The 18,575-nt window shown below is 38.1% G+C and overlaps 1 protein-coding gene across 1 annotated transcript; it reads left to right on the forward strand.

Annotated features, from left to right (window-relative positions):
- The first annotated feature begins 923 nt into the window (after positions 1 to 923).
- On the forward strand, positions 924 to 18,117 carry LOC140955055 (uncharacterized). Its single transcript, XM_073406585.1, has 8 exons — positions 924 to 1,422; positions 1,556 to 4,240; positions 4,376 to 4,538; positions 4,656 to 5,341; positions 6,011 to 6,123; positions 6,211 to 6,586; positions 17,690 to 17,928; positions 18,028 to 18,117. Exons 1-8 carry the CDS (start codon positions 924 to 926, stop codon positions 18,115 to 18,117), a joined length of 4,851 nt encoding a protein of 1,616 aa, XP_073262686.1.
- The last annotated feature ends 458 nt before the right edge of the window (positions 18,118 to 18,575 follow it).

Below are 18,575 nucleotides of genomic sequence, written 5' to 3' on the forward strand. Positions count from 1 at the left end.
ATGTATATAGTAGACAAGACATACGAGGTTAAGGGGTTGAATGATGAAGAAGCTCTTCAACTCTTTAGCTCAAAAGCCTTGAAGAATTGCAACCCCACAATTGATCATATCAACTTGATAGATGAGATTGTAAGTCATGTACAAGGCAATCCGTTGGCTCTTAAAGTTTTGGGTTCCTTTTTCTATGGTAAAAGCATTGAAGAATGGCACAGTGCATTGAATAAACTAGCTCAGGACCCTGAAATCGAAAGGGCGTTGAGAATTAGTTACGATGGGTTGGATTCAGAACAAAAATCCATATTTCTTGACATAGCACATTTCTTCATAGAATGGGAGCAAGACCAAGCAACAAGAATATTAGATTGCTTATATGGTCGGTCTGTGATTTTCGATATAAGCAACCTCATCGATAAGTGTCTCAAAACTGCAACTCATAACGTGTTAGAAATGCATGATTTACTACAAGAAATGGCATTTAACATTGTTCGTGCAGAATCTGATTTTCCTGGCGAATGTAGCAGGTTATGTCATCCTCCTGATGTCGTTCAAGTATTGGAGGAAAATAAGGTTAAAGCTACAGCCATTAACTGTCGTTCATGTATTTGCTCAAAAGTTGATGTGTTTGAGTAGATTGTATTATTGTTTGTTTATTCTTTATTCTTGTTTAACAGGGAACTCAAAAAATTAAAGGCATATCTTTGGACATGTCCTGGTTATCGAGACATATACACTTGAAATCTGATGCCTTCACAATGATGGATGGTCTTAGATTTCTCAATTTCTATAACGACATAGATAAAATGCACCTTCCTCATACTGGCCTCGAAAATCTTCCTAATGAGCTGAGATATTTGCAAACAGGATGTTTTTTCAAGAAAGATGGGCTGGACCAGCAAACCGGTTGCATTAGCGCAGATTTGACAATGACGGGCCAAGATGAAATCCAGAAGCCATCCAATATGGGCCAGATATCAAGTGTTATCCCAAGCAGTGGGCCATCTTTTGCCAATTTTATTACTTCCATTGCAGATCCAATCGAACTGTGTGATTTGAAATTACAGAACAGGAGATCCCAACGCAATAAGGCAAGAAAGTTGTCTCGTAAATCATCATCCTTCAAAAGAAGAAAATCGCGCAAAATGGAAAATCAAAGCTCTAAACAAGCTGAGATGGGAATCACTGAGTATTCAGTATCCGATAATGGAATCATGAATAGAAATGCTATTATTCGATCTGGAAGGGACCTAGCTAGAGAGGATGACGCAAGCAGTGTGCAAGTTCTTTTTTCCTCATCATCTAATAAACAAACACCTGAGACTATACATACTGACCCCAGGGATGAAGCGAACTCTTGCTGGGTGGTGGGAAAAGCAATATTGCAAAGTCATGAGGACAGCCATCTCATGACACAGACACTACAAGGTTTTATTGAAAAAGAGCAAGAGGAGTGGATTAGAAGGAAGAAATAATGAGCTCACTATTCAGTTCTTGTCCAAGGTATGGTTATTATTCCTTTTGATGAGTAGTATTATTATTTGGAATTCCTGTGGTATAGGAGGTAGAGACAAGAAAAGTTGTGCGAGGTCTCTGGTTAGAAATTTTAATCTAGATATTTTGGTTATTCTGGAGACAAAACTTGAAAATATTGATGATTACACTATCAACTCAATCTGGGGTAGACATTCTAGGGACTGGTTTGCAGTGCCTTCTCTAGGCCTTTCCGGGGGTATTCTCTGCATATGGAATCCGGCATCTATTTGTGTTTCTAATTGTTCAGTGGCTATGAATGGTCGTATTCTAAATATTGAAGGGGTGCTATCTCGATACAATTTGGAATGTATGGTCTCTTTGGTTTACGCCCCAAATGATGGTTTATTAAAGAAGGAGGTCTGGGATTATCTTGTGTCTTTTAAAAACAACATTAGCAAACCATGGTGTCTTGCAGGGGACTTTAATGAAACTCTCTCCCCATCAGATAGGAAAGGTAGCTCTAAAATCTCATCCTCCATGCTAAGTTTCAAGATGTGTGTTGACAGCTGTGGTCTGGTTGAACTCCCCTTAAATGGGAAGAAGTTTACGTGGTCTAGAGGAAATGCTGCGAGTCATATTGATAGAATGTTTGTGACGGGCGATTGGCTGCAGCATCTTCCATCATCTACTTTGTATGGACTCCCGAAGAATTTTTCAGATCACAGACCATTACATATGTTGGTAGACTCTATAAACTGGGGACCAAAGCCTGTTCGGATGATGAATTGCTGGTGGCTAAACTCTGACTTTGTGAAGATGGTTCAGCTCTACTGGAATACAACCTCAAATACAAGCTCTGGCAAACGAAGTATGGTTGTAGCCTTAAAGTTATTAAAAGATAGATGTAAGAAATGGAGCAGAGATGTTGTGGGCAACAATTCCAGCAAGATCCCAGTTCTAGAAATTGAAGCAGACGTCCTAGATTCTCAAAAAGAGAGTAGAGACTTATCAGCTGCTGAATTATTCCGAAGCAACATAATCTCTGCTAGTCTTAGAACGTTATACAGAATGCAAGAGTCTGCATGGCATCAAAAGTCAAAAGTGCAGTGGTGCAAACTTGGAGATAAGAACACCCGCTTCTTCCATTTATCTGCTACAACACGCCAGAAAAAGAATCAAATCTTTTCTCTAGATGTTGAAGGAGCGACTTTGACGAAACCCGGTGATGTGAAGATGGTTGTATTCAATTTCTTCAACAAGCTGTACCCTTTTATAGATAGACCTAGAGCCTCCTGCAATAATCTGAATTTCCTAAAGCTTCAGCCCTCGTCCTCGACTGCTTTAGAACTGCCATTCTCTGCCGATGAGGTCAAAACTATTGTGTGGGATTGTGAAGGAAACAAATCACTAGGTCCCGATGGTATCAACTTCTTCTTCATTAAAAAAGCTTGGAACATCATTGGCGGGGACATTGTTCAAATGGTGGATGAATTCTACCGGACTAATATTCTTCCTCCAAACATCAACAGCTCTTTTGTCACCCTTATCCCAAAGGTAAAAGGAGCCAATAAGCTACAGGATTTTAGGCCTATCAGCTTGGTAGGCAGCCTCTACAAAATTATCTCAAAACTGCTAGCATCTAGAGTGAAACGAGTTCTACCTGAAGTCATCAGTGACCACCAAAATGCTTTCATCAAAGGAAGGCAAATTCTGGATAGTGTGCTGATTGCCAATGAGGCAATTAACTACATGAAGAAGAAAAAGGGCAAAGGATATCTCTTTAAACTAGACTTCCACAAAGCATTTGATTCAGTGTTATGGGACTATGTGAATGAAGTCATGGCCAGTATGGGTTTTGGAAGTCGATGGCCAGGCTGGATTATGCAATGTCTATCAACAGCCAAGATGTCTGTGCTGGTAAACGACTCCCCCATGAAGGAATTCAGTTTAGAAAAAGGGCTACGTCAAGGAGACCCTCTTTCTCCTTTTCTCTTCAATATTGCGGTGCAGGGGCTAAGCTGCATGCTACAGCGAGGGTGTGATCCGGGGCTGATTGAGGGAGTGAGCATCGGGCAGGCTGGTTTTCCTTTATCTCATCTACAATTTGCAGACGAGACATTCATTTTTAGTTCAGCCTCCTTAGAAAGCATGCAGAATGTTAAGCGCATACTATTGTGCTTTGAGCTCATGTCGGGCTTGAAAGTTAACTTCTCCAAAAACAGTATCTTTGGTGTGGGTATAGAAGATCACGTGTGTGACTACACTGCACAGACACTAAGATGTAAGCAAGGGCTCCTCCCTTTCAAATATCTTGGCCTTCCCATTGGTGCAAATTCTTACAGACTTCTGATATGGAATCCTATCATTCAAAATATCAGCTCTAGGCTGGCTGCATGGAAAGGGAAGCTCTTATCGATAGGGGGGAGGTTATGCTTAATTAAATTGGTTCTTAGCAACTTGCCCATTTACTTTCTCTCTTCGTTCCCTATGCCTGTGGCGGTATCAACAACAATTGAAAAGAAGTTCAGATGCTTTTTGTGGTCCGGAAAAGAGGAAGGCAAGTCTATGTGCAATGTTGGCTGGCCAACTGTGTCGATGCCAAAGAGTGCTGGTGGACTTGGCATTGGATCTCTGCAAAACAAAAATAAAGCTCTATTATTCAAATGGCTATGGAGGTATGGCTCTGAGGAGTCGAGCATGTGGAAGGATGTGATTACAAGCATTTACAATCCTAAATACCACAGTCTTATACCGCAGGATCATATCACAGGTGCTGGAAGCACATGGTCTCGGCTTGTTAATTACTGTGGCAAAGATACTAGATTACAGAATATTGTGACTAATAACACTGTGTTGCTAGTTGGCAATGGGAAAAGGATTAATTTTTGGCTTGATGACTGAACAGACAATGGCAGATTGGCAGAGAAGTTCCCTACACTATTTCAGTTGTCCAACGATAAAGACGCCAGCCTAGAAAAGATGGGAATGTGGGATGGTCATGCATGGTGCTGGGTTTTCTCCTGGACCAGAGATTTGAGAGGCCGGAAGACTGGACTTCTTGCTCAAATGTACGCTATTCTGTCAAGAATGCAACTGGACAAATAAGCAGAGGATAGGCTTGTCTGGAAAGCCAATAACACAGGAAGATACTCGGTTAAATCTCTCTGTGGGCTTTTAACTCCTAGTTATCCAATGAACATTGTCTTCTCCTTTAGGGGGATTTGGAGAGGTCTCGTCCCTCCTAAAGTAGAGGTTTTTTGCTGGATGGCCATTATCAACAAAATCAACACCCGCAGCATGTTAGTTAAAAGAGGCATACTGGATATCTCAGCTGTAAACTGTCCGATCTGCCTGGTTGAGGAAGAAATGGTCGACCACCTTTTTATTCATTGCTACAAGCACTGGCTCATTTGGTCCAAAATCATCCATTGGTGGGGCTTAGCTTGGTGTTGTCCAAGGAACTTGGCAAATCTCTTCTCTCAGTGGGACTCTTTGGTTTATGGCAAATTTCAGAAAAAAGTATGGGTGATGTTGTTCTTTTCTGCGACATGGTCTATGTGGCTTCTATGCAATGATGTGATATTTAAGCAGAAGATCCCAGACTATGATACTTTGTTCTTCCTTATTGTTACTCGGCTTTACTTATGGATAAAGGCTATAGAACTGGATTTTCCCTACTCCTCCTCAGATTTGCTACGATCTGCTGAAGGTCTAGTTCGGTGGACTAATTCTCAAAAGTTGAGGATTGGTATTATGTGGTCTCCCCCTATGACGAATAGATTCAAATGGAATGTTGATGGATCCTCTATCAGAAAACCTAGCCCCTCCGGAATAGGTGGTGTTTTGCGGAATCATCATGGAATACTTTTAGGTATTTTTTCTATGCCGATTGGGATCTTGGACTCTAATGTAGTTGAGTTGAGAGTAGTAGTCAAAGCTATCGAATTATCAGCCTCTAACTGCTTCCTACATCATAAACATATTATTATCGAATCTGATTCTGCCAATGTCATTAGCTGGATGAATAATTCTTATAATAGGCCTTGGATTCATCATAATCTCTTCTCTTCAGCTCAGAGGCTAGCTTCATGTTTTGATTCAATCACCTACACTCATTCTTACCGGGAAAGCAATCACATGGCAGATCATCTTGCTAAACAAGGAGTGCACAGAATATCTGATTTTGTGGCTTGGCTATGACCCTCATAGATAATTTATCTATACTTTGTTTAAAACCAATGCAGATTATGGTGTTTGGGGCATTGTTTTGGCTCCTATGCAGGGAACAGATGGTGGAACGATTTTATTGATCTAGGGATTTTGTTATGTAGGTTCACTAGCTAATTCAACAAACTTTTTCTATGTGTAATGATTGCATTACACAATTATGCCTTACTTAATAATATCAGCTTCTTTTCAAAAAAAATCAAAGATATGGTATGTTTGAGATATCTAGCTTTGCATGGAACACATATTAAAGTGTTACCTGAGCTTCCCCCTTCGTTGGAGACTCTAACAACACTTGACTGTGCATCACTAGAAACCGTGACATCAATCATCAATATCGGTAGATTATGGTTTGGATTGGATTTTACAAATTGCTTCAAATTGGATCAGAAACAACTGATAGATGCAATGCATTTGAAAATTCAGGTATCCCTCTTAACCCCTTTCTCTTTCTTTCTTCTCTCTTTCTAGCTTGCTTCATCACATTTTCGAAATGTGACTTTTGTGTTACAGTCCGGAGTGGAGATCCCATATGATAGAATTCAAATGGTTCTACCGGGGAGTGAAATTCCAGAATGGTTCGGTGACAAAGGAATTGGATCTTCACTCACCATACAGTTGCCCTCAAATTGTCTTCAGCTCAAGGGAATTGCTTTCTGCCTTGTCTTTCAACTCCCTCTCTCCCATGACATGCCTATTACAGTGATCAGTGGTCGTTCTGACGTTCATGTCAATTATGATTACCATGTTACGAGTAAAAACGGTGAGCATAATGGTGATGATGAAGTCGTCTTCGCTTCCCATAAAAGCTCTCTATCAGTGGACTTGAGGACATGTGACTCAGATCACATGATTCTATGCTACGAGCTCAAATTGGTAAATCAGTTACGTAAATATTCCGGCAATGAAATTACATTTAAATTCTACCATGTAGTGGACATCAAGGGAATTAGGAAGGTAGGTCATGAGATCCGAAGGCCTTTCAAGCTGAAAAGCTGCGGGGTGTATCTGCACTTTGATGAAAATAAACCGACGCACAAAAAGTTCAAAAGAAAATTTTGGGAGATATAAAAGAAATAGAAAGGGAGAGAGAGTTCTGTAATTACTGCAAATTGTTCTTCAATTATTACTTGGTTTTCAAGATAGCTGTAAATATTGTTCTTCCCTTGCAATTGACTAACGAACTAACTTTCTGTTATTCAACTAATTCCTCAACTAACTGTAACAACCATCTAGCGCATGCAGAATAAGAACATTTAGTCATGTTTTGGATCTTTGATTACCATTTACTAACCAAATTACATAAGGTAACAACACAACACAAGAAAAACAGTAAGTACATAAAAACTTTAAATTCAGGATTTTATTATTGTATATTTTATAACTCTTTCAAATAAACTCAAAACTAGCCTAAGCAAACTAAGAAATATGAAAATAAAAATGAAAAATAATAAAATTTGCTCAAACAACATTTTTTAAACCTAATTTAAAAAAATTCTGGACCTTAGCCACTACAAGATTTCACAGTTTTACCGACGGAAATATTCCGTCGGTGTGTGATAGAAAGTTCGTCGGTAAATTATTTACCGATTATATTACCGACGGAATACGCCTGTCGGAATACCTTTTGTCGGTGATTCCACATTCTATCGCTATATTGGTCGGAAATACAAAAAAAACATTTACCGACGGACCGTGCGCGCCAAAAAAAAAAAAGGTTTCCCTCTTGGAATATACCGACGGAATATTTTCCGTCGGTGTTATATGTAAATACCGACGGACTAAATCCGTCGGTAAAAGTGTCGGTGATATTTCATACCGACCGAATATTTCCGTTTGTAAATTCGTCGGTAAGTTTATACCGACGGATTATTTCCGTCGGTGAATATGTCGGTGATGGGATGGAATACCGACCGAATCTGTCCGTCTGAATATTCGTCGGTGATGGTGGCAGACACTGTCCAATGCCGACGGAGTTATTCCATCGGTAAATCCCTGTGTAATTTTTTTGTTTTTAATTTTTTAGAAAAAATAATATAAATTAATGGTAATACAAACCAATTATGCAAATAAAATTTATATTAAGCAACAAAAACTCAAAGTTAAATAATATTCATTACAAAATGAATGTGTTTCAAAAAAACATTAAACGAAATTTTAAATGTAAATAATTTTTATTAAAAATTAATATAAAGGTGGAGGAGGAGGAGGAGGAGGAGGCTGGGGGTTAGGCGCACATGTTCCACCTTGTGTCATGTTCATGACCATTTGGCGAAGCTCTTCATAGGCCGCTCTTTGTTGTTCAGACTCTGCTCTGTGTTGTTCGTTCGCCAATCTTTGCTCTTCTTTGAGTTGTGTGTATGCCTCTGATAGGTGGTCGCACCTTTGCTGCAAGGCCACGAACTCCTTAGATTGGGAGCTCCCAACGGTTGAAGCAGTACCGGTCGACCGCAAGTTGGAGGCGGTAGTGTTGGAGAGCCCGTAAACCCGATTTTTATCGGGTCCACCTGACGATCCAGCCTCCATCCACAAATCCGGATCGAATTCAGGATGGGTCGACAGATCGTCCCCGTATCTCTCCCTCAACCGATTATTATAGGTCTCCTGAAAAAAAAAAATCATCATATTCAATTCAATAAACATAATAATAACTTACAAAATAAAATGGTTGAACAAACATACCACAAACTGTTGAGCACGGTTGTCAACGAACTGTTGCATCTCCTTTTGGCGGTCATGACTCCGCACGTGCGTCTCCACAAACAGCTCCATACGGCTCGGCTCACGTCCAAGAGACGTAGCCTATAATGAAAAAAATTTATTAACAACAAATTAATTGAACGATATATTTTATTTAAATTAATCTTACCATCCGTTTCGCATGTGCAACAAACGGAACGGAGCCGCCGGTGTGCGTTGTCACCGAGCCATGAATTGGCCGATTCCGGTTGCCAGCACCGGACTGTGAGCGTCGAGTGAACCGCTCAGATGTCACGTGCTGAAGATAGTGCGGCCATATATCTTCCGGGATGTATATCGGTTTGAAATCCCTCCAAACCGCAACATCGTTCCAGCCTTGGAACCCCTTATCCCTCGCTGTTTTTTTTTGCCTTTTTCTAGGTTTCATACCAAAAATCACGCAACCTAATTCACGCATGAAAAAATTACATTTCGAAACATAAATAATTATGTAAAAAAAAAGTCGTATTGTTTTCGATGTTACCTAATTGCCGCGTGATTTTCCCAGACCCTCCTCACAACGGTGTCATGTTCATCGTCCCAGCTGAATCGATACTGTGTATAAAAAAATAATTTTTTAAAATGTTAATAATTTATTTACAATTATAACTAGAATTTATTAGAAATAAGCTGAAAATTATATATTAACACGAACCTCAAATCTACGAAACCATGCATTGATTTGAGGCATCCATTCAGGATGCCTGGATATCTGACTCCATTGAAACAATGGAATCTCCATCGAAGCTTTAAACGCCGATGATATTACTCAGGCGGCCTCAATGTTTGTGAACCTGAAACGAAATGAAATTAATGAAATAGTGATTACTTCATAAATTATGTTTTAAATTTATTTTTTTATATATAAAAAAAATAAAACTCTTAACAAACTTACATTGAAAGATCGTCCTTCCATTGTGCCTCGTACTTGTGGGTAAATTGATTCCGCTGCGAAGGCACGCCGCTTCTGCGATGTGAAACATCGCTGGAAGAGGCAGCATCGGTTGACGGCGCAGGTGGTGTAGGTGCCTCTTCTTGAGAGGCACCTAAGGAAACATCAGCATCGCTGCTAGACAAACTTGATTCGACTGGACGTGAACGACTAGCTTTGTATTTCATTATCCGCATCTAAACAATTTTATATAAATAATTGTATAATAAAATTCAAAAGTTAAAAAAAAAATCGGCAGCACCTCCCCTATACTGGATACTACCCAAATCAACAAACCTGCAAATATTAACAATAGCCACAACCAATTGACCCAATCTATACTAATTATTCCAACATATTCAACTATTAATCATAAGATAAATTCAACGTTAACAATTACAATTCACAAATTATTCAATAATTATGTCAATACAACAAAACTATAAATTCAAAATAAATAGGAACAATTAAACACAAATCATCAAGTTAGAGTAAAATTAATAATTCTTCCAACATATTCAATTATTAAATCTAAGATAAATTCAACATTAACAATATTAATTTAACAAATTATTAAATAATTATGGCAATACAACAATAAAATATATTCAATACAATAAAAAAGAATTATAGCCTAACAATTAAAATCAATGGAAACAGTTAAACACAAATCATGCAATAATATAAAAAAAAAATACTAATTATTCCAACATATCCAATTATTAATTCTAAGGTAAATTCAACATTAACAATTATAATTCAACAAATTAATCAATAATTATATATGGCAATACAACAATAAATTATATTCAATAAATTAAAAAAAATATAGACTAACAATTAAAATCAATGAAAATAATTAAACACAAATCATGCAATAATAGAGTAAAATTAATAATTATTCTAACATATTTAATTACTAATTCTAAGTTAAATTCAACTTTAATAACAAATATTCAACAAATTAACTAATATGTTATTATGACAACAAAACAATAAAAAATATTCAAAAAAGTCAAAAAAAAAAACCTACATCAAGAAAAGGAACGAAATATACATACCTTGATAATGTGACAAATTCAAAACTTTATCTACATTACAAAAAAAAACACCAAAACAACAAAATAACAAAAAATAAAAACAACTAAAAATAAATTAAAAGTAAATAAAATAAATTGGAAAAAAACACATACCTTTTAATATGAGGAAGATTCACAACACTAAATCTTGCTAGAGATTGAAAGCAAAAAAAATCAAAAATCTGAGGTGCAAAACGGCGGGGGCTGGAACTTATATGGTAGTTTTACCGACGGCATCACCGACGGAATTAATATCCGTCGGTAACAGGTCAAACATTCCATCGGTAACAGGTCAAAAATCCGTCGGTAATGTTTTGAATTTCGCACCGAATTTTTAAAAGCCCTCCATATTTTTCGACGTCCGTCGGTGATTCCGTCGGTAAGATGACAAGTTCAGAGGCGCTTTAATTCACACACTTTGGAAATCGCGCGGTCCGTCGGTATTTCTATCGGTAATATGTGTGACCGAAAAATTACCGACGGAAATATTCTGTCGGTATTAGCGTCGACAAATCCGTCGGTATGCCCGTCGGTGTTTGTGGCAATTTGTTGTAATTATTTTCGAACTCTCTGTAAGATACCGATGGACTATAATCCGTCGGTATACCCGTCGGTGAAGGTGGCATTTTGTTGTAATTATTTTCTAACTCTCTGTGAGATACCGACGGACTATAATCCGTCAGTGTATGTGTCGGTGAATCCGTCGGTAATTTCGTCGGTGTTGGTGGCATTTCGCGTAATTAATTTCGAACTCTCTGTGAGATACCGACGAACTGTAATCCGTTGATATACCCGTCGGTGAAGGTGGCATTTTGTTGTAATTATTTTCGAACTCTCTGTGAGATACCGACGGACTATAATCCGTCGGTGTATGTGTCGGTGAATCCGTCGGTAATGTCGTCGATGTTGGTGGCATTTCGCGTAATTAATTTCAAACTCTCTGTGAGATACCGACGGATAACCATCCGTCAGTATGGACGTCGGTAAGTTTGTATTATGCAGGAAAGGTTGTCTTTGTATTGCATGTTTACCTTCCTGCAAAAACTTAACTGATAAACTGTTCCATCACATAAAACAATAACCACATTGCTTAAACAGTAAATATTTTGTTTTACAAAATACATCATCCATAATCTAAATTACATGAGACAAATGTTTTTACATAGGGCTTCATTTTCATAATTAGTCGGAATTTTCTTCTTCTTCCTCATCAATTGAATTGTCATCATCTTCATCGCAATCTTCAATATGGATATCATCTTTTTCATCGACATTTGCTTGTCCGCTAGAGCTGAGAACAACATTCAACTCCTCTCCGCCAATATCAACAAGACTATCATCGAGAACTCGAAAATTTGAATTTTCTTCCAATTCAATCGAAGGAGCAACTCGATATGGTTCAACCAACTCACGAACTTGAAAGACTTCATCTCGCACACTTGTGTCTTCGTTCTCATCCTGAACAACCTCGACACGACCCCGTGGTTTCATTTTTAAAACGGACAACCAATCAACTCTTGATCGATCCTTTCTAAATGAAGGGGTGTATGTGTAATAAACTTGTTGACATTGCTTTGCGAAAACAAAGACATCGTTTATGTTGCAGAGTCTAGCTTTTGAGTTGATTTTGACCAGACCATGGTGCAGATCAACTCTGATTCCTCTGTCCGTCGTGTCATACCAATAGCATTTGAATAAAAACACTTTATTCTGCTCGCTATGATATTGCAGTTCAACGACCTCTTCTAATCTACCATAGTAGTCAACTTCTAACTGGCTACTTGTGGATCCCTTAACACAAACACCACAGTTGTATGTCTTTCTTCCTTGCCCGTATTCTTCAGTATGGAAAACATATCCATTGACAAAATACCCGTTGTAGCACTTAAATTTTCTTTCAGGGCCGAGGCTTAGTGAAGACAATGACTTAGGCGCACTCCTTCCCATTTGATAAACCTTGTAAATATATGTAATTAAATGTACATCAATAAACGGTAAATGAACAAGAATCTTGTAATGACATGCATACGTTAGAATGAGTTTGTGATAGTGCTTACATGTGTTCTAAACCATGTGGCAAATTGTTCATCTTTTACCTCCGTTTGCTAGCATGAATGCCTTGTTGTTTTCCATGCAGTATGGACATGCGAGTTTCCCATGCGTGCTCCAACTAGAAAGCATTCCATAAGCTGGAAAATCACTAATAGTCCACATCAAAGCCGCCCTCATAAGAAAATTTTGTTTCCTCGATATATCATAAGTCAGAGATCCGGAGGACCACAACTGCGCCAGCTCATCTATCAATGGTCGAAGACAAACATCTATATTCCGCCCCGGGCTGCTTGGACCGGGATGACAGTAGATAGAAACATGAACTCTGGCCTCATACACATTCCCGGTGGCAAGTTATAAACTGTGAGAATGACCGGCCAACAAGAATAGGGAGCAGTAAATGACCCAAATGGGTTGAACCCGTCTGTACACAACCCAAGTCGGACATTCCTTGATTCAGCAGAAAAGTCAGGATGCACACTGTTAAAGCGTTTCCACGCTTCGCCGTCAGAAGGATGCACCATTACACCATCAACGGCATCGTGTGTTTGGTGCCATGTCATGTGCTCAGCAGTCCTTGGTGACATAAATAACCTCTGCAGTCTAGGTGTGATCGGGAAATTTCTAAGTTTTTTATATGCCACTAGAGTCTTCCCCATGCCAGTTCTAGGTTTGTAACGGGAATGCCTGCATGTCATGCATTCGGTCATCTCAGCATTTTCAAGGTAGTATAACATGCAGAAGTTAGGGCACATGTCAATTTTGTGGTATTCTAAACCGAGGGGTTTCATCATGGACTTCGCAGTATAGAAGTTCTCTTTGAGCCTGTTCCCTTCAGGTAAAATGCTTCTTGCCCAATCAATAATTTTGTCATACCCGGCCTCACTCAACCCGTGATCTAACTTGATGGTGAACACCTATGCCACAGCCGATAATTTATTGTGGTTTGTGCAACCATCCCATAATGGTTCGTCAGAATCTTTCAACAAATCAAAAAACCTAGCTGCCTCTGCATTAGGTTCTTCTTCTACGATTGGACATTGATTGACATTATCTTGATTCATTCTCATTGCATCCATAACCATGTTTCTGTAAGGATTAGTGTTCTCATTTGCCACTTCATGCACGTTGCTAGCACTAGAAGTTGACTCAACCACCGTTTCTCCCATTCTCCTATTACTAACAAATACCTCTCCATGTGCATACCAACACTCATAATCCTCCACAAACCCTTTGTGTAGAAGATGCATCATTACAACATCTGGATGCAGATACTTTTTATTTTGACACTTCCTGCATGGACACCTAATACCGCCTCCAGTAAAATTTCTGGGAATAGATGTTGCGAAATTAATAAAACCCTGAACCCCGTTACAATAATCCATCCTCCGCAATCCTTGGGGTGAATCTAGATACATCCATGAACGATCATCCATGACTTCTATCGAACCTCTATAAAAAGGACCCATTAAGCAAGCTATTAATTATTTCAAAACATAACATGTAATTCGGTAATTCTACAAATTAAGTTTTAACAATTTACAAACAAATACAATCTTACAAAATCTAAAACAAACCATAACAAGTATAAAATTATACATTCATATACTACAAGTTTATTTGAGAAATAACAATAAAACATGTACATCTAGTAAAAAAAAATACATATACTAAAAAAACAATAAAATTGAATTTAAATGTTAAAATTTTAAAAGATAGAATTACTTACAAAAAATGATAAAATCCGTCGGTAAATCAGAACACGGATGATGTGACCACAAAACTTCAAGAAATATAACTTGTTGTGCTGAGATGAGGAAGATTTTTGTTTTGAGGCGAGGGGGGGCTGGTTCTTTGCAAATGGGGAGGGTTAGGATTAGGAAGAAGAAGGAGAAATGGGGGAGGAGAGTGTCGGCAGAGTGGCCATATATTCACTTTTGCCGACGGACTTACCGACGGTTTTATTCTGTCGGTGAATACATCGGCGAAACCGTCGGTAATTCTGACAGGCAATCGACACGTCACCGCACGGACCTGCTATTCAAATCCCTCGGTGATTCCGTCGGTATTTTTAACGGTGCACCGGTCACGTCACCGGTACGGATTTGGCATTTCAAATCCGTCGGTGATTTCGTCGGTATTATTGACGGTGAACAGGTCCCATCACGCGTACGGCTCCCCGGTTTTAATTCTGTCGGTGATTCCGTCGGAAAAATCACCCGCCAAAACCTCCGCGCCATTTTTTTCATTAATTCTGAATTTTATGTCGGTAATTCGGTTGTTAATTACCGACAGACTATATCCGTCGGCAAATACCGACTGAATTACCAACGAAAATATTTCGTCGGTGATTTCGACTGAAAAATACCGACAGTAAAAATTCCGTCGGTGATTCCGTTGGTATTTAGCGAATTTCTGGTAGTGAGCTGATTACAACTAACCAATCTTATTATAAATTTTAGACCTTAGCTGATTAAATACACTCAAACTAAGAAATATGAAAATAAAAATAAAAAATAACAAAATTAGCTCAGACAATATTTTTTAAACCTAATTTAGAAAAATTCTGGATCTCAGCTGATTATAAATAAACTAAAAAATTCTAGATTATAACTAACCAGCCTCATTTCAAAACTGGATCTTGACAAAATCTAAGTCTGAAAGTTATAACTAATTCCTCAACTACCTGTAAGTATTCAAGATTTTGTTATTGCATATTTTATAACTCTTTAAATAAACTTAAAACTACCTAAAAAACTAAGAAATATGAAAATGAAAATGAAAATGAAAAATAACAAGATTAGTTCAAACAATATTTCCATAGAATCTCATGACAAAATTTAAGGCCTCTAAAAGTTATGAGTGTGTTTACTAGATTGATTACTCGCCTCAACCTAGACCTCTTCTTAGATTTAGCCAAGTGATCTTCTTAGATTTAATGTTGCACCTGGTTTTGAACATCTGAAGATGACGATGATGTAGGTAAACCAATGCGATTGTTTTCCAATTTTCCTGCTGCCCATGAAAATGCCTGAACTCCAAGTCTAATAGGAGAGAGAAAACGCTTTCAAAGAAGCATTTGAAATCTCAGTTAATCAAGATCTCAGCAATACAAAAACTTGGTTGAACATGATCCAACTACTGAAAAGAATCTAACTGTGAAAATGATTAAATAACTTCTAAACATCTGGTGGAGGTTAGGAAATATGAACCTTGATAACATCATAGGCGGTTTGGTTAGGAAATATGAACCTTGATAATGTCATAGGTAGTTTGGTTATCGACACGACTCAAACTTCTGACAGGATCAGAACATGGTCAAGAACCTAATGTTGAAAGAACATTTAAACACAAAAGTGATTTGCTATATATAAATTTTTACGTGCCCTTTACTGTGCAAACACCAAGTTTCATTTTGTTTAGCTATTTATAAATTTTTCCCTAGGACACATGCAAAATAGACAAAGGAGATCTAGCTTAATGGTCATATACATGTTATTTTCACGAATTACATCAAAGGATTTGAGTACTAGTACAATATCAGAATGTGTGAAATTTGTTTTAATCATTATCAGCTTAAAAATCAACATCTATGTGTGTGTGAAAGAAACATTAACCAAGGCACTATAACAAATAAAAGTATACCTGACTGAAGCCAAAGATGGCAATAAATTGTAAGGTCTTCTCCCAGTCTGAAACAAAGTTCAAGCTTGGTTGGCACGAAGAATGTGAGGAAAGCAACAAAAAAGAAAAGAAAAAAAATAAAGAAAACCATAATTTATATCATTGGTTCTATATAATACAACTAAAGTATTTCAAATACTTCAACATTTTGGGGAGTTCTTGAAAAGTAATAGAGAGCCTGTTTATGAGGAAGAAAATGCACAAACCTAGCAATGCATATGATGCTGCAGCAAAACCCTATCCACGGCATATATATAGTATAAGTAAAGGATGCACTGGACATTTGCATGGTAAGCAATAGATATTTCTCAATCATGGATTGATGATTAATGAAGATTTGATGTAAATAGCACGTGTAATTCTAGTTAATTATATACACATCTTTGTGGAAGCATGTCTCTCAACCATACAGAAGCATACATTCAAAATAAAAAGAAATCAACCTGTAATTCTTTTATTTCCTTGGTACAAAATAAAAAGATTGTCGCGGGGTGCCGCGACGTCGTCTGGCGACGGCGGAGGCTCCTTGTTGTGCCTCCTGCTATAAGGTGTGTCGGGAAGGGTTTTGGATTATGATTAATTTTTAGGAGTCGCCACCTAGGTATTATGGTCACTAAGAACCTATGGTCTGCGAGAGTCTGAGTAAGGGACTGGTTGTGCAAGGGGAAGACGCATCACCCCCAGTGCACCTTACCTAAGGTAAGTTGCATTGTTGTTTAATTGTTTTTTGTTGGTCTTTTCTATGGTTCAAGGCAAATCTCTCTTTATGAGAGAGTCTCTACCTTATCGGGTTAAATCCTAACCGTTCTAAAGTCTGAATTTTAGCATCGCATTTATTTACACCTTGTATCTTTAATACTTAAAGGTGTACTTTATCGTATAATTTTACACCCCACAAATATTAAAGTCTACATCTAGACCCTAAAAAACAGATTGGAAAAGGTTTTTGACATTTTGGCCAAATCCTAATGGATAATCATAAACTGGTTACGATATCAATTTTTTATTTTTTAAATAAAACATGAAAAAGATGCAATTTTTGTTTTTTGTTTTTACGAAAAATATGCTTGGAAAACAATTTAGGATTTGGCCGTATGCAACAAAATATTTTTTCTTTTTGAAAATATTTTGACTTTTGTTTTCGAAACATTTCGGAGAAAACCGGGTATTTTAATACCGGATTTGTATTTTACAATGTAAATATACAACCCGATATTATGCAAAATGGATAAAAAAAAAATATGCAAGAAAATCACATCTTTTTTAAATGATTTTGGAATTTTTTATTTTTTATTTTTTTTATGTTTTTTAAATGTTATAACACACACACACACACACACACACACACACATATATATATATATAATTCACGTCCTGCATGAACAGTAGGACATGAATTATATTTCACGCCTACTGTTCATACAGTGAACAGCAGGAAAGGAAGAAGAAGAAGAAGGAAATGAGGGGAGGCTCAACTGGCTGAAGGGGTCGTGGCTGCTGTGATGAGGTGGTTCGGCCGGTGGCTGCAGCGGTGGAGCTGGTAGCGGGTGGCAGAGCAGGAAGCAAGAGGAAGAAGAAAACAGGAGGAGCTACAGAGAGAGAAAGACTTCACGGTGGCTGTGCCTATCGCCGATGAGGATTTGGGATGGTGGGGAGGCTGAGACGCCGTCTTTTGGTGGAGGTGGAATGTTTCTGTGGGGTTTTCAAGGGCTGAAGAGACGGTGGAGAGAGAAGGAAGGGAGGAACGTTGGCTGGAAAAGAAAACAGAGGAGCAAGCTGATTTTTGGCGATATTTGGACCCGATTTTTTCCTCCCTCAAACCATCAATGGAGCCTCTATTTATAGGTGGTTGAAGAGGGTAATCTCGTCTACTCCGGGGTAAAATTTCAGCCATTGATTCAGTTGGGAAGGATCCCAACTGTTGGCTCAAAGTAGGCATCCTGAGTTGTCAATTTTGCAGAAAAAGCTGCCTGAGTGGTCATGTTTAGGTCGGTGCCGACGCCGTCTCGCTGCCATTCAGACTAAATTGTTTACTTGAAGATGTAGAGAAACTGTCGGGGATCATTTTCGTGCAAGATTTGTCAGCTTTGGTGGCTGGTAGGTACACTAAATGCAACTGCAAGGTAGGAAACCGGACCAGCTTTTTCCAGAAAAAAGTGAAGAAGATAATGAACAGTTTTTGGCCAAATTTCATTTTAGTCCTCCATCTGTCAATTTTCGTTCAATGAAGCCCCCCTAATTGACCATAAACTTTCAATTGCTTCCAAGTTGCCCCTAATTTCAACCAATTGACTTGGTAAGAATTAAATTTGATCTCTTAAGATTCCAATCTTCTCAATTAAGCCTAAATGAGGCTCTCAAACTTAATTTTTTACCAATTAAGCCCCAAATAA

This window comes from Populus alba, chromosome 19, assembly GCF_005239225.2.
Source record: "Populus alba chromosome 19, ASM523922v2, whole genome shotgun sequence".
Taxonomy (NCBI): Eukaryota; Viridiplantae; Streptophyta; class Magnoliopsida; order Malpighiales; family Salicaceae; genus Populus; species Populus alba.